General features: G+C 44.0%; 1 protein-coding gene across 2 annotated transcripts in view; it reads left to right on the top strand.

Annotated features, from left to right (window-relative positions):
- The first annotated feature begins 928 nt into the window (after positions 1 to 928).
- Positions 929 to 16,739, top strand: part of LOC103185776 (regulator of nonsense transcripts 3A) — a 31,300-nt gene continuing 15,489 nt past the window's right edge. Inside the window, exons 1-5 of one of the 2 annotated variants that reach the window (XM_042334173.1) lie at positions 929 to 1,060; positions 5,329 to 5,435; positions 10,034 to 10,140; positions 14,508 to 14,606; positions 15,877 to 15,987. In XM_042334173.1, coding sequence (XP_042190107.1) covers positions 950 to 1,060; positions 5,329 to 5,435; positions 10,034 to 10,140; positions 14,508 to 14,606; positions 15,877 to 15,987 — 535 coding nt within the window. In that variant the 5' untranslated portion in view covers positions 929 to 949. Of the gene's footprint in view, positions 1,061 to 5,328; positions 5,436 to 10,033; positions 10,141 to 12,141; positions 12,565 to 12,687; positions 12,873 to 12,989; positions 13,119 to 14,507; positions 14,607 to 15,876; positions 15,988 to 16,739 lie in introns of those variants that run through there. The other variant, XM_042334175.1, reaches the window with a different exon arrangement.

Here is a 16,739-nt window from a genome sequence, read left to right as displayed (position 1 = left end):
AGGGAGTTGGGTGGCAGAGTTGAGGGGGAGAGGGAGTTGGGGAAGGGAGGAGTTGGGGAAGGGAGGAGTTGGGGGTGGAGTTGGGGGGGAGGGAGTTGGGGGGGAGGGAGGGGAGTTCGGGGAAAGTTGGGGGAGGGAGTTGGGGAGGAGGGCGTTGGGGGGAGGGAGTTGGGGGGGGAAGTTGGGGGGAGGGAATTGGGGGGGAGGGAGTTGGGGGGGGAAGTTGGAGGGGAGGGAGTTGGGGGAAAGTTGGGGGAGGGAGTTGGGGGGGAAAGTTGGGGGGGGAGGGAGTTGGGGGGAGGGAGTTGGGGGGGAAGTTGGAGGGGGAGGGAGTTGGGGGGAAAGTTGGGGGAGGGAGTTGGGGGGGAAAGTTGAGGGGAGGGAGCTGGGGGGAGGGAGTTGGGGGAAAGTTGAGGGGGAGGGAGTTGGGGGAGGAGGGAGTTGGGGGAGAAAGTTGGGGGGCAAGTTGGGGAGGAGGGAGTTGGGAAGGGAGGAGGGAGTTGGGGAGGGAGTTGGGGAGGAGGGAGTTGGGGAAGGGGAGGAGGGAGTTGGGGAGGAGGGAGTTGGGGGGAAAGTTGGAGGGGAGGGAGTTGGGAGGGGGTTGGGGGAGGGAGTTGATGGGGAGGGGGGAGTTTGAGGGGCAAGTTGGGGGGAGGGAGTTGGGTGGGGGATTGGCGTCATAAACCCCTCAGCCGCTGCCCCTCAGCCGGTGGGGTGCGGGTGTGGCGGTTGACTGACTGACTGACTGACTGCTCCGCTCGTGCGGTCACCACTGCGCTCCTGCTGGCGGTCGGGGAGAAGCAGCCAATCAGGGAGCGGCGACCAGCGAGGTCTCGCGGCAGGTACCCGAACGCCAGGTCTCGCGAGATTCGGCGCACGACTCGGGAGAGGGTGAGGGAGGGAGAGAGTGAGGGAGGGAGGGAGGAGGAGGAGGAAGGCGTCGGCGGGGATGAAAGAGGAGAAAGAGAACAAGGGACGGGAGCGGCGAGTGGAGATCCAGTTCAGGGATAAAGATGAAGGGGAGAAACGGAAAGAGGAGAAGAAGGAGGCTCTCACCAAGGTGTGTGTGAGGGAGGAGGGGGGCGGGCGGGCGACGCTGGCTTGATCGGTGCCACTGGCTTTTTTAGTCATCTCCTGGCTGAGCGTGGCGGGGTCTCCATGGCGACGGCAGAGTTAAAAGGCTAACGGCTCGGAGCAGAGCGCGGCGGCTGATTGACAGCTCGCGAGCCGAGCGGCACATGCTCCCTCCCTCACCCCTCTCCCTCCCTCCCTCCCTCCCTCTCTCTCCCCCCTCTCTCCCTCCCTCCCTCTCTCTCCCTCCCTCCCTCCCTCCCTCTCTCTCTCTCCCTCCCTCTCTCTCTCCCCTCTCCCTCCCTCCCGGTCACCACTGCCACCCCGTGCCCACCCTTTGCTTTGTTGTCTCGCTTTCTTGCAAGAAGCTGGCGAGCAAAAGCAACCAGAGTGGAAGCGTGATCGCACGCACCCCGGTCCCGGCTCGCTTCTCGGATGCCGTACGACCCCCCACCCCCCTCCCCACCATATGCTCCAGCTGCAGGCAGATTTCTTTTAATACTCCACTGGTGAGATTGAGCCGGGCGGGGTCTGCAGGCATTTTAAGGTAAATTCACCCCCTCGTAAGTTGATGTTCGAACTTTAAGGGGGAAGCAGCAGATCGTCTTGAGTGGCTTCTGGGCTGTAAAGTGTGGCTGCAGAATAATTTACAACAACAACTTGCGTTTAAATGGCGAACCTCCACAGTGACCAAACCCGACACTGAGCCAGGGGCAGGGAGGAGGTGGGTGTAAGCACGTCAGCCATACAGTTTGCCAGGAAATCAACAAGTCCTGGAGTCCAGGTGGAGGCTGCGAGATAGAGTTGGATGTCATCCGCATACATGTGGAGATTTTTTTTTGTCAGTTGATACATTGCTGTGCCTAAGCGTATCCTACATATGAACGCCACCCTCTGTTTGTTTCTTCTTGGTCAGCTAGAAACCAGAAAACCATCACCCTGCTTAACAGTCTACAAACCAAACTGCTGGGGTTACACATGTGTATGTTTTTTTTTGTCTGGTGTGGAGTGCACACTCTTTCCCTTAAGGGTTGCACTGTCTACAAAATCCAACTAATTCAAAATTCCGCTGCCCATATACTGAACTCCATACCCCCATCATACCAGTCCTCAGCAGACTCCACTGGTTCCCTATCACAGAACGGATAGACGACAAGAACCTCGCCAATTGTCTACAAATCCCTTGATAATAATAATCCTTGCATTTGATATAGCGCTTTTCACGTCTTCTAGACATCTCAAAGCGCTTCACAGAATAAATAGACTGTAAAGTGAATTGACTATATTTGTGGACGAAATGCAGCAGCCAATTGTGCACAGCAGTGTCCCACAAACAGCCATGGATTGAAATGACCAATTTATTATTGTTTTTTTGAGGGATTATTATCAGGCGTGTGAAGTAAGGAAACTTGCTTTCACCCTGCCGGGAATCGAACTCAGGTCTCTCGCTTGCAAAGTGAGTGCTCTAACCACTGAGATACAGGACTCCCACTGCTCCAGTCGGCTGGCTCCGGCCTCCCCTCAGCTCCACCGTTGGCGGCCGTACTTTCAGCTACTATTTCCGAACTCTCTTCCTCAATCCATCCACCTTGCTCCCTGCTTCCCCATTTCAGATCCTGCCTGAAGACCTTGCCTGCAGTGCCTATGATACCTCACCCGCCCCCCTCAGCATCAGGCTACACCACTGCATGAAAGGCACTATATAAATGCAAGTTGTTGTCTTCCCGGTCTATCATTGTTTATTATTCGACTGATAAGACAACTTTTGATAACACTCTGTAGTCTTTTGTTTATGTTTCACAAAGGTCTTTGAGAGTGCCCAAACTTTGATCTTCTACAAGTGACTCCATTTCAATTAATTGTTATATGGCATATTTTACAACTTGGTTTTGTTTACTGTGTGGTTAGTATCAAACTGGCCTCCTTGTAACACTCCCCCACCCCACTCATAGCCTGAAAATAGTTTTTTGGTTTGGCTCACACAAGCCATTGTAATTTGGTATCTTGACCAAATTAACCCCTTCTATACAGTTTGAATTGAGTTTTCAATACTTGCGATTGTTGTTTCCTTTCATACTCTATGGCTTTCATTGACCCTATGCAAGTGTCAGCTGCTTCACTGGAGCTGACTAATCCCAATTCCCTGCTCCACCCCATACAAAAACTGCAACAACAACAAAATTATATTCGTAAAGCGCCTTTCACGTCGGGAGGAAGTCCCAAGTTGCTGGACAGACAGAGTTACGAACCCGAGCTCAGGGTCGGGAGGGTGGAGGGCAGGGGTGGGGGGAAGCAGGGAGATCAAAAGCACGGTCAAAGAGATTGTCTTGAAGGGGCAAGGAAGGGGGCCGAGGCGGGGGGACTCTAGGATGAAGTTCCAGAGGGTGGGGGCAGAGTGGCAGAAGAACCGCCTGCCAATAGTGGGGCGAGCGAGGCAGGGGACGACGTGAAGCAGGCTGGTGCCCACTGAGCGGAGGGAGCGAGCAGGATGGTAGGGGGATAGGTCCCAGAGGTAGGGGGAGCAGGATCGTGGAAGGCTTTGAAGGTGAGGACCAGGATCTTGAACTATATCCTCTGTGTTAATGGAAAGCCAGTGGAGTTGTGTGAGGATGGGGGTAATAGGGTCGCAGAGCCTAGTGCGGGAGAGGACACGGGCTGCAGAGTTCTGGATGACCTGCAGCCTATGGAGGGAGGAGTTGGGGCGGCCGACAAGCAATGAGTTTGCATAGTCGAGCCTCGACGTAATGAAAGCATGTATGAGGGTTTTGACGGCCCACAGGATGAGACAGTGGCGGAGCTGGGCGCCGTTGTGGAGTTGGAAGGCAGAGTGAGTCACAGAACAGATGTGGAGTAGAAAGGATTGTTGAGGGTCAAACAAGACCCCAAGTTTCCGGAATGGCTTAGCAAGGTGGAGTGTGCAACCATAGATGGTGATGCTGTCAGCGCCTGAGGTGAGGGAGGCGCTGACGGGAGCCAATCAGGAGAGCCTCGGTCTTGTTGACGTTCAACTGAAGAAAGTTAGCTTTCATCCAGGACTTGATGTCCAACAGACATACCCAGGAACGCAACATCACAACTCTTCAAATGTAATGCAGCTTTAATGGTGGAGGAAATAACCTTGTTTCTCCTCCCTCTCACCCACCCCCACCCGCCCCCGCATAAATCAATACGTGACAGTTTGGTCCAGATAGAAAACTGTACACATTTTGTGGAAAAAAATAGGTTAGATGGGCAGAATGGCTCGGCCCGCCCTACCGAAGGCGGTTGATCCTTCAGCCTCTCTGCCCCCACCCTTTGGAACATTCCAGTCCCTTCAACTTGCTACTTCCCTTGCCTCCTTCAAGGCATATCTTAAAACTATCCTCTTTGACCATGCCTTTGGCTACCCTCCTACTCCTAGCCTCCGTGCCCCTCCACCCATCCTGATCCCAGTCCCGTGCTCGGTCCAAATCCCTGACTGTCTAGCGCCATGGGACGGTACTCCCGATATGAAAGACGCTATACAAGGTAAGTTTTTTGTTGTTGTCTACAAGCTTACCTAGGAAGGGTTGCTATCATTGGCTCTATTGCCATTTGGTTAGGGAGGGAAAATTCAGACAGGGTTCCTGCTGCTGATCACTTTCAACTCGCTCATACTCCAAAGTGCACATTTGTGTACATCACATGATGCAAGGATCCAGACATGGATGTGAAGCTCCCACAGTTGTAGAGTAAGAATAATAATCCTTACATTTGATATACTGCCTTATCATGTCGAAGCAAAGCACTTCACAGGATATTGTGTAAAGTAACTTGACTGTGAATTTTGTGGGCAAGATTGTAGTGTATCAACAGTAATGTTTGAATGACCACTTGGACAGGATACAAGAGGAGATCTGTGAAATTGTTCTCCGGCATGAATCAAGGCCTGAGGGCGAGGGATAATTAAAAAAAAACTTTACAAATTAACGATGGCTTCTGTGCCATTTAATCCTCACAGCTTTTGAGTGCTGCATTTGCGCTCTGGGACCCTACCCTGCATTAAGGATGGCATATATTCACTCACTGAATATATATATATATATACACACTCACTGCTGTGGGCAATTGGCTGCTGTGTTTCGCCCATAAAATACACCGTCAATCTACTTTACACTATATTCTGTGAAACTCTTTGAGATATCTCAAGAGATAAGGCACTATTTCAAATGCAAGAATTATTATTATATAAATGCAAATTGTTGTTGATACTTCATTCTCTGATTTGCATGTTTATAGGTGGTGATTCGACGTTTGCCTCCTAACCTAACCAAAACTCAATTGGAAGAACACCTGCATCCATTACCATCCCATGATTATTTTGAATTTTGTGCTGCTGATGTAAGGTATGAATAAAATGTCAGTGATCCTTCTGTAAACGGTCATTTTACATTTCTTTTTTGGAAGGTACATACATGATACTTACTGAAAGCTAGTGAAATATCTTTCACATGTGAGAATGATTCAGCAACATAGAAATGCAGTAATAATGCATCCTTATAAGTAGAAATGGAAAGAGTATTTGATTATTCTTTAATACAGAATGTAATAGTTCCTTTATGTCACGTTTCCAGTTAAAAATGTTTAGATAGCATTCTGAAAATGCCACATCATTATGAAATCATTTTGAAAGTAATATGACAAGAAAAATCATAATTTATTAAACACTCCCTAGAAATTACATCAATACATGTGGTGAATAAAGCTCTGTAATCATTTTTTTATAAAATCACAATTAAAAAACTTGTATATATTAGTGTTTATAAAACATCTCAAAAACATGATAAAATATCAAATGCAAGGAATATTATTATTTTAAATGTTGAAATGTTAAGATATTTGTATACAGTATTGTGCAAATACAATACAAAAATACAAATTACATTTGTATAGCCCTTTTCATATCGAGAGGACATCCCAAGGCGCTGGACAGTCAGGGATTTGGACCCAAGCAAGGAGGAGATTGGGATCGGGGAGGGTGGAGAGCAGAAAGGGCAGTAGGGTGGCTCAAGGCCCAGTTTTAAGAGGAAGGTCTCGAGACGGGCCTCGTAGGATGGAGTTCCAAAGGTTGGGGCAGAGAGGCCAATGGTGGGGCGGGCCAAGCGGGGATGTGGAGCAGAAAGGAGCCTATTGAGCGAGGAAGCGGACAGGTTGATATAGGGTTAGCAGATCACAGAGGTGGGGAGGAGCAAGGCCGTGGAGGACTTTGAAGGCGAGGACGAGGGGTTTGAACTGTATGTGGGGAATGGGGGCCGGGAGGGTAGGGATGATAGCCTGGTGCAGGAGAGGATACGAGTTGCAGAGTTCTGGATGATCTGCAGCTTGGGGAGGGAAGAATTGGGGAAGCTGACAACTGTACTTGACTTAGCGTAGTTGAACCCAGATGTGATGAATGCGGGGATGAGGGTTTCGGCGGCCGGAGGGGTGAGAGATTAGCGGAGATTAGTGATCCCAACGGGTCACAGATGTGGGGTAGAAAGGACAGTTGAGGGTCAAACAAGACGCCAAGGTTCCAGACTGGTTTAATAAGGTGGAGTGTGCATCCATGAATGGTGATGCTGTTAGTGCCTGAGGTGTGGAGGTACTGACGGGAGCCAATCAGAAGGGCCTTGGCCTTGTTGACGTTCAACTGTAGAAAGTTAGCTCTCATCCAGGATTTGATGTTTGACTGATATTCTGAGAGGACAGTAGTGGTCCTGGAATCAAGGGTGGAAGCAGAGAGATAGAGTTGGGTGCAATCTGCATACATGTGTAAGTTCACCCCATGTCTGCAGATGTTGCCGCCAAGATGGAGCACGAGAGGTGGGATCTGAACCACTAAAGGACAGAACCATGAGGGTTGAGGTGAGAGGAGAGGCGATGGAGGAGGATAGAATGTTGTCAGAATCAAAGGCAACAAGGAGGACGAGGAGGCAGAGGGAGTCCGGGTCACATTTGGACAGAATGTCATTTGTCACTTTGACCAGGGCAGTTTCTGTGCTGTAAACTGCACGGAAACCTGATGAGAGCAGGTGGTGGGTTTCATGTGGGTTATAATGGTGGTGAGAGAGGCGGGGGAGACAGGTTCGAAGATGCAGAGGGAGGGATGTGTAGGGCTGGGGTGTGAAGGGGCAATTGCGAGAGGGTAGCAGTTGACAGCTGAGCAGATTCCCTCGATTTTGGTCTCTAGGAAGTCCAGAATCTCCTTGCAGTTGGAGTTGGAGAAGAAGATGGGTGAGACTTGAGAGGGCGGGCAGAGAAGCAGTTGGTGGTGGAGAAGAGGAGCCTGTGGTTGTCTTTGGCTTCCAAGATTATCTTGGATTAGAAGGACGATTTAGCGGAGGTGAGGGTGGAGTGGTAAGTTTTGATGTGGTCCAGCCAGTTCTGCCGAATTAGAAGTAAACTTCTAAATTAGGAGTAATAATAATGATTCAATGATATTTACTTGCAACTGTTTTACTTGCAGATAGGCAGAAATAAGTTGTTCTTCCTACAATTTGAATTGTTCAGCACATCTAAATTTATTTCTGTAATTCTGTTATTGAATAATATGGTTGGAAAGTATCATTTGAGATCATGAATTGATGGCGTACAATGATGGAAATAAAAGCACATGACTGCCATTTTAATCTAAAATTCCAGGAGAATTGTTTGAGATTCAAACTCAGAACTATGGTAATGTTATTGTTGAATAAAATGTATTCCAATACGTGATGAATATCAGTTTTCTGTAATACCTTCAGTTATCAGGAAATAGTTCCACTGAGTGGAACTCTTCTTGGTAATTCTGTCTGTGCTTTGGGTAAAGATTATACATAGATATGGTCTTTTCACAACACTTTCTTATGATCTAAGTTACCAGTGGAATGAATACCTTGGTTATACATTTAATTATGTTCCTTAGATGAGTAAGGAGTGGGTTCCAAAGAGATACACTAGACTGATACTAGGGATGAAAGGTTTTCTTTTGCGTAGGGTTTTACTTTGTTTTACTGCAGCAACTTGGGTTGTTTTCCCTAATACAGAGTAGAGAAGAAGCCTGATGAATGTTTTTAAAATTCTGAGGTTTTTATAACAAACGGGGAGAAATGATTTCCACTCACATGGGTGAGTCAGCTACTAGAGGCAATAGATGCAAAGCGAATACCAAGAGAGCAAAGGAGAGATTAGAAAAACTTTTCTCTCCAGAGGGTTAGTTAGGGCATGGAATGCTCTACGTAGAATGCTAGTGGAGGCAGAATCTGTATTAGCGTTTAAAAGGAAATGAAATTAATATCTGAAAAGAGGAAATATAAAAAGGTATGGGAAAAGATATGAGAATGAGACTAAGTGGATATTCAGAGAGCCAGCACAAGCACAGTGGGCTAAAATTTCCTTGCTGTAAATTTCTATATAATTCGATCAAAGCCTGATTAACGCAAGTGCTTTAGTGGCTGCAGCCCCGGGACCTGGATTTTGAAGGGCCACCAAATAGAGCGAGTGACTGTGACACCAGGGTCAGGGAGCCCTGTACAGTCTCTGCAGCAATTCTGACCTCTGGACAGATCCAGATTTCTCTGGAGGTCAGAGCACTGTTGTGCATGTGCAAGGAGCCATGTTTTCAGCTTCTCGCGAATGCACAAAAATCAGCCAATAGAAAATTGCGCCACAGGGATCTCGGAATGGGACCCCACTGAGCCCCTGTAAGATTGTCTGTGTACATGTCTCTTTTCTGTCTATTTGTGTGTGTCTGCCTGTGCATATGTCTTGTTTGACCCTCAACCATCCTTCCTACCCCATGTCATGTCCTGCTCTGCCTTCCCCTGCCTCCTCAACATCACCCGGCTTGCCACCGTCTCATATCGCAGGCCACTGAGACCCTCATTCATAACATCCAGGCTTGACTACGCAAACTCTCTTCTTGTCGAATTCCCCAACTCCTCTCTCCATAGGTTGCAGATCATCCAGAACTCTGCAGCCTTTGTCCTTTCCCGCAACAGGCTCCGTGATTCTATCAACCCATCCTCGCCTGACTCCACTGGCTTCCCATCACACAGAGGATACAGTTCAAAATCCTGGTCCTCATTTTATAGCCCTTCATCGCCTTGCTACCCCCTACCTCTGCGACCTTCTAATCCCACACCATCCTGCCTGCTCCCTCCGCTCCCGGGCTCTGGCCTGCTTCAGATCCCCTGCCTCGGGGGCGGGCCTTCTGCCACTCTGCCCCCACCCTCTTGAACTCAAGACCCTTCTCTTCGACCTTGCCTTCGATCACCCTCTTTCCCGCACCACCCTTCATCTTCCCTGATCCGGACCCCCAGCTCGGGTCCGAAACACTGATTGCCCAGCTCCTTGGGACATCCTCCCGATGTGAAAGGTGCTATACAAATGTAATTTTGTTGTTGTGTGTCTGGGTGTAGATGTGTCTCCGTCAAGCTATATTGACAATAGAGTGTTTGGCATCGTCGTGGGCACGGGTGGTGGTAAAACAGTAAAGGGAAGGAATTGAACAGGCAAAGAGATGCCCCCAAAACTATAATAGTCTCGGGCCCCCTCAAGCTTAATCTGGCCCTGCATACAATTGTGCTGAATCACTAAAATTTCCTGAAATCCTATATAGTAATTTAGAGATTTATGCTGCATGGTTCCATTCTGGCATAGAAATGATGGACTCAATAACCCCATTTGAAAATGAAGAAAATTCCGATGTTTATTTTGTTCGTAATTTCCTAGAGTGAAGCTGAGCTAAAGTACGTGCCAGGGTTCATGATGACTTATTGAAGAAAACATTTCAAAGCACTTAAAATATATGATAGTTAACAATCTGACTGGCTTTCGTGGAATTTTATCATAGCATGATTCAAGAGCATAATTATGTTCTACGTCCATTTTGTTATCAGCTTTTTTTAATAAGAGTTTTATTCTGTATATTTGTAGGCTTAGTATATGTGATATTTTGAGCTACAATCTTTTTTATTTCTTTCAGCCTTCATCCCCACCTCTTCTGTAGAGCCTACATCAATTTTAAAAATCCTGATGACATAATTCTCTTCAGAGACCGATTTGATGGATATGTCTTCATTGATAATAAGGGTAATTCAAAGCATGCGTTGCATTCTTATAAATAATGTTATCACTTGTCAATTCAGTTTTACTATTTTCTGTGTGAGACCCCACTCTTATCTATTAAGAAATGACAGATTTTCTGCATTCCATGCAACTTCCATTTATTGTGCAAACTCAAAACTTACAGTTTTAGCATCATTATGTTAGGCATTTGTTTCCAAATCCAAATTGCATTTGTTTCTGCATAGAAATTGGCAAGAAATTACACTTTTCTGCTGTCAGTACACTGTGACAAATGATCTTGTGAATAGTAATAACTTTTTCAGTCGGATGATATCTCAAAACGCTTAAAAGTTATGTTTGCGGCACCTAGAATGAAGAATTCAGCATGGGAACCAAATGCATGGTAAAAGGGATATGTTTTGAAGGCAAGGAGAGAAGTGGGGCAAAACAATTTTCGGAAGATAGTTTCAGAGAGTAGGACCAAATTGGCTAAAGGCTCAGCTACTAATAGTGACTTTGATGGAGGGAGAAACTAGCAACATAGCAAATTTAAAAAGGTGGAGGGTGTATTTTTTTTGGTGACAATGAGGAAACTCTTCACTAAGCTTTAGAGTATCTAAACCAGGCTGAGATTTCCACACCTGGAACAAAGTGTGCATTCTCTCTCTAGAAGGACACATCTTGCTTGCCTAATTCCAGAAAGTATTAGGCACTGGTTGGCAAGAGCCAAAACTTGGGAAACCCAGAGTGTGAGTTGGGGCAATGCCTGTTTAACCAGTTAAAATTACATGGCTTCCCATTGTGAGCAACAAATTACATTTGTATAGCGCCTTTCACATCGGAAGGACGTCCCAAGGCGCTGGACAGTCAGGGATTATGAAACCCAAAGCACTGTCAAAGCTAGTATTCATATTATTTTATTCTGTATCATTCCTTTTCTTTCTATTTGTTTGTTTGTTTATTTATTTAATCTACTTAAATTACAAACAACAACAAGATTTCATTTATAGAGCGCCTTTCACGTCGGGAGGACGTCCCGAGGTGCTGGCCAGGAAAATTTATTCCAGTTTCTAGCTCACAATGATTAATGTTTGCAAAAGTGCCAGATTATTTCTCAGGCAGTTTGAGAGTTTATAGCGAAAGGCACTGTGAGATCTTTCATGTTTATACACAGTTATGCACAGTTTTGGCTACCATACATTCGCTGTGTGCATTTTTCTACACTTATGACAGTCAAGACCCAAGGTCCCATCTGCCTATTGTGGCAGACGTTAAAAGATCGCATGACATTATTTTGAAATACTACAGAAGCTCTCTCAATATCCTGGCCAGTATTCCTCCCTAATCCAAATTCTCTTACCCTCCCCCAAAAAAGGTATGTGGTCGTTGATTTCATTATTGTTTTTGATCCTTACTGTTACAGATCAGCTGCAACATTTGCCTTTAATTGTCACTAAATTTCAAAGCAAAGTAGCTAATAATGTAAAGTATTTTGAATTATTTGCATTTAATACGTTCTTATATTTCACTTCATGACTGTTTGTGAGGATTGTCACTGTATGCAAATTGGCTGCCACGTTCACTCACAAGCACAGTTACTGCACTTTACAGTATATCCTGTGAATTGCTTTGGGACATTCTTCTGACAAGAAAGGGGCTATACCAAGTGTAAGGATTATTATTATCTCTACCTCACAACCTGGTTTGCACCTCCAAGCTCTGCCAGCTGAAGGTGATTTAGTTAAGGTGAACATTGGAGGTCCACTAATGCTCTTTGAAATGAGAAACTAATTTCTCTCGGAGTCCTGGACAAAAATGCTACAGATACAATTAAAATTGTTCTTGACTTCTTGTAGAACTTTGCTGGTGCAAGTACGAAAGGATCATATTATGTCACCAAGACAAAGTAATGGCTAGATGGCAGATGAAATTTAATACAGAAAAGTCTTAGTTGAGGCTAAGATGAGACATTTTGAAATAACGAATAAAGGGGGCTGCAATTCTGTTAGCCATACAGCATTTGAGTAAAGGGTGTTGGTAATGGTCCTTTTTTAAACTAAAAAATTACCACTCGAAAATTGCAGTTTTACAGTGGCTATCTCTGGCAGTCAAAATATGATGGTGGGCCGCAGGTGTTTTCATAAAGATTCTGTAACCCCAGTTCAACAAGCACAAAGGGTGATTGCTGCCTGGATATGTCTACTGGATATCTCCATATATACATGGATTCAATGGAAAATGGATACATGGGCAAGGGTGTGGAAAGCAGCCAACTAGCCATGTTCAGTGGCAGTCAAGAGCAGGAAAAGAAATATTTTGAGGGTGACTGGCAACTTTGCCCAGAGCAGATGAAGGAGGAATGGATGGCTGGAAGTTGTGCACCAACTGAATTATCCCAGTTCAAACTTGTCATTACCTGAAGACAATGAGATGAAGGCTAGTGAAAAGGTAAGATGAACGGAATGTGATGATGTTTAGGTATTTGGTTAAACTACACCCACAACTTGCATGTGCCCTAAAAATTGGGGACCAGCACAATGGAGAAATTAATGAGTGTGCATGTTTTCTCAGAGGAAGATTCTGCACAACTTTAGCCAATGCAAGTGGAGGACCCCCGCAGATATGAGCTGCTGATGATGGAAATGATTATTATCTTCACTGGTACTACAACAATAACAACAACAACTTGCATTTATATAGCACCCTCTACACAGGGCAGCACCTTGGCGTGTTTACTAACAGCTGTGGCTGGCCAGGTACAATGTTTTTAATGATCATTTAGCTTAACGTTGTAGACATGTGCCTCATTTCCATGTAGTAATAGACTACCTCGTCGTGAAAGTTATCCATGTGCTTCTCATTGTTTCTTTCAGCCTCCCTGCCATCTCCCGTTTGCGAAGAACCCTTTCAGTTGCATCTCAGTATGATCAGCAACACAAAGTTGGAGTTACATCTTCAAGGGGGATATCATCAACTTCATTACGTGGAGAATGAAGTGAAAGGTGATGAAGAAGATGCAGTGGAGCAGGGATGAGGAAAGAGGATTGCTGGGGGAATAATGGCTGGCTGACACTTTCCTCCTCCTCTTTCCAAAAACCCTTGCCTCTGCATGACAATACTCCCTAGCAAGCAGTACAACAACACAACTCACAGTATGATATCTCAGAGGACAAAGTAGATGATGAAACAGCACATAGGGGAACAACAAGAACTGGAGAGGTGAGAAGTAAAGAGGGCGGGAAGAGTGTCAGCACAGCAAGGCACCTTCAGAACAGGGTGTCTTGAGGTGCAGCTGCCCTAAATCAGATTAGTGGAGGGTGTGAGGAGATAAAGCCATTGACCTCTTCCTCGCCCCTCTATCCTGAGGAAATTTCCATCATGGGTCCCGCTCTCTTTCCATCTCACACATGAATGCGATGTACTGTGGGTAGGCTTGTGAATATGCACAACAGAGAGGGTGGGTAGGAAGTGGAAACACACTTTATAACACAATAATGGCAAGAAGAGATTTCAATATTGTAACTACTTTATCATGTAATTTTTCAATATTTTCTATATAATTATTGTTGACATCTAACTGTTACCTTTAGTAATTTGTTTGTTCTACCTGTTTGCATTCTGGCATGGCTATGTTTGTTTGAAGTTCGTTTGATTCGCCAGCAAGGCAATATCTTATTTACTGGCTTCAAAAGGGCTGTTGGCATTCTTGCTGATGGTGGAAAAATGACACAGTTTCTGATTCATAAAGAATCTGCTGTAAACCTTTGTGCAAAATTAAGACCTTTTTAGTGGTTTACATGGGACCACCGTACCTCCAATAAATAGGCTCTAATAACCTATACTTGACTGTAATCATCTGTGAAGCTTCTTGAGATCATCTCACCCTCTGTATAACCAGACCTGATGCTGTTTTTCGGATGAGATGTTAAACTGAGGTCCCATCTGCCTGTTCAGGTGGACATTAAAGATCCCGTGACACTATTAAAAAGAGGAGGGAGTTTCTCCTGAAATTTGAGCGAACAATCCCCCAGGAAAATGTATTCGTGGCAGATTGTGGGTCATTGCTGTATGCAAATTGGCTGCCAAGTTTGTCTACAAAATACAGTCTCTACACGTTACAATAAATCCAGTTAAGCGCTTTGAGTTGTCGTCCTGACATGGATACTTTCAAATACAAGAGTTATTATTTATTTTCTACAATGTTTTTTCAAGCTCCCCCGCTAACTCCATTGAAGTATGATAAATATCTATTGTCAATGATTGCATGTGCAAACAATTCAGATTTTGCTGATTTCTGTCACGCTCGTTCTTCATCATTTTATTCATGCAGAATAAATTGGATTATCTGTACAGAATAACTTAATTGTGTTTCTGCGACTTTACATCTCCAGGTCAGGAATATCCAGCTGTGGTGGAATTTGCTCCATTTCAGAAAATTTCTAAAAGAAAACTGAAGAAGAAAGATACAAAAACTGGGAGCATTGAAGAAGGTAATTACCATGAATAAGTACAAGCTGAAAGTAGCACAGCATTGTCAAGACCATACCTCACTCTAGTTCGCTGATAGATTCAGAGAAACATTCATCTTCCTGATATTTTACAGCTCACTATGAACTTGAAATAAACTACTCAAATAGAAGGAATAGCTTTATTTATGTAACACTAACCCAGAAGTAAAATAATAAAATGAAATACATTTTCAATTTAAACATTTTAATCTATTCAATTTGTCTTACTTTTTTTCTTGCTATTCTTTCTCAATTCTCATTCTCAATTCCTATTGTCACTTTTAGCTTCAATAAATCTAACCTCACTTAGATTTAACTGTCTAACCTAACTTGTCTATTCCTTATTTTCACCAACAACAGTAACTTTAAAACTATTTTACTTGCAAGTCTTCTTGCTCCTAATTATTATTGTCCTGAAGAAAATAGATTTTCACATGGTTCTGTCATGTAGCCACAAAAAGAAAAAATGTAAAAATTGGGAGGGAGAGGGATTTACGTTGATGAGACTCTCTAAATAAATGCCTAATAACACTAACATTTACTTTGTGTTTTTCCCGTTTAACATCTCCTGTAGACTTGAAGATCGCATTAAAAAAACATAACTGCTGTAAACTGTCTTGTCTGGCTGCTTGTTACTTACCTTCTTTGTAATTTGTTACTGCCCCTCAACCCTTTTACATCTGAGCGGCAGGATGAGCATCATGCTCTAAGATTACCACTAGAACTAGCCAGAAACATACAAAACCTGCCTGGTGAAGACTATATATCTAATTACCCTTTCTCCCCTGTCTGGTGGTGCCCCAGTCGCATAGCAGTGTGACTAATCAGAAACTCAAAAACATGTGAGCTTGAACCTTGGTCCACCAGTCCATGGCACTATATATTGGTGGTTCAAATGTGCACCGTGTCACTTCTCCTGTCTGCTATTGGTAAAAATGGACTCACTCTGAGGAACTGGATGAACGGGTGGAATAAATAGAAATTCATCCCACTTGCTTATTCCAGAATCCTAATGTGAAAAACACAGGCTGAGGGAGAAAACTCACAACAGAACTTTGTTTAGAACATGAGAGAAGATTTTATTGGTAAGTAAATTGCTGAAATTTACAAGCTAAAAGGATTGTAACTTCCTTTAAATGTATATCCAGAGTGTTTGAGGGACACATAGGATTCTATTACACAATTATATCTGATCTAAATGAATTATGTTTGTTACATAGCTGAATGAAATTTTGTTTTAAATATACTATAGATCCTGAGTACAAGAATTTTTTGGAAACTTACTGTGCAGATGAAGAAAAAGTTACAGCCAACCCGGAGACACTACTAGGAGAGATAGAGGCAAAGACCAGAGAACTTATTGGTCAGTCTGATGGTGATTTTTATATTACATTTTTTCTAAGAATCTTTTTTCAAAAAAAAATCCTTTCCTTTTATGGTTACGTTATTGGCCCATGTGGTGGAAGATGTCATATTAAATCACATTATGTCCACAATTTTCTTCAAGGATCAGTTGGATATATAGGTAATCTGGATATACCAGTTTGATAACCAGGAAATATTGGTTCTTGTTGATAGTAAAGAACTCTTGTGTTCATTTCTACATGTACATATAACTAGCATAAACTGTTTTGCCTGTGAGTTTTGCAAATGTTTGTAGTCAGCTTAGGTAAAACACATTAATACTGTAAAAATCAAAAAGACTGAAATATATAAAATCTAAAATAAATACAGAAAATGTTTGAAAACTGCACAGAAGGTTGATCAACATCTGAAAAAGTAAGCTGGGTTAATGGTTTTCTTTCTAATGCTGTTTTACCTGCTATGGAGTTTCAAAAATTTGCATTTTTTTTATTCAAGCATCAATGCTGTGTTGATTTTCATTATTTGCTCAGAAAAAAAGTTGTTTCTACAAGCAACTCAGTGACGCTGGTTGATCAAATGGGATTGTAAACAAATACGTGTTTTTATATATTATTTTATATATTACATGCCTTGGACTCGTACCATTTTCCAGACACTGGTCCTGTCACAGGAGACCAAGTTTGAAATTACTTTATCAATTGCATTTTGTCCACATCATAGACCTTATGTTGACCTTTTTATCTTGCTAAA

This window comes from Callorhinchus milii, unplaced genomic scaffold (assembly GCF_018977255.1).
Source record: "Callorhinchus milii isolate IMCB2004 unplaced genomic scaffold, IMCB_Cmil_1.0 Scaffold4, whole genome shotgun sequence".
Taxonomy (NCBI): domain Eukaryota; kingdom Metazoa; phylum Chordata; class Chondrichthyes; order Chimaeriformes; family Callorhinchidae; genus Callorhinchus; species Callorhinchus milii.
This window is presented reverse-complemented; position numbering and strand designations above follow the sequence as displayed.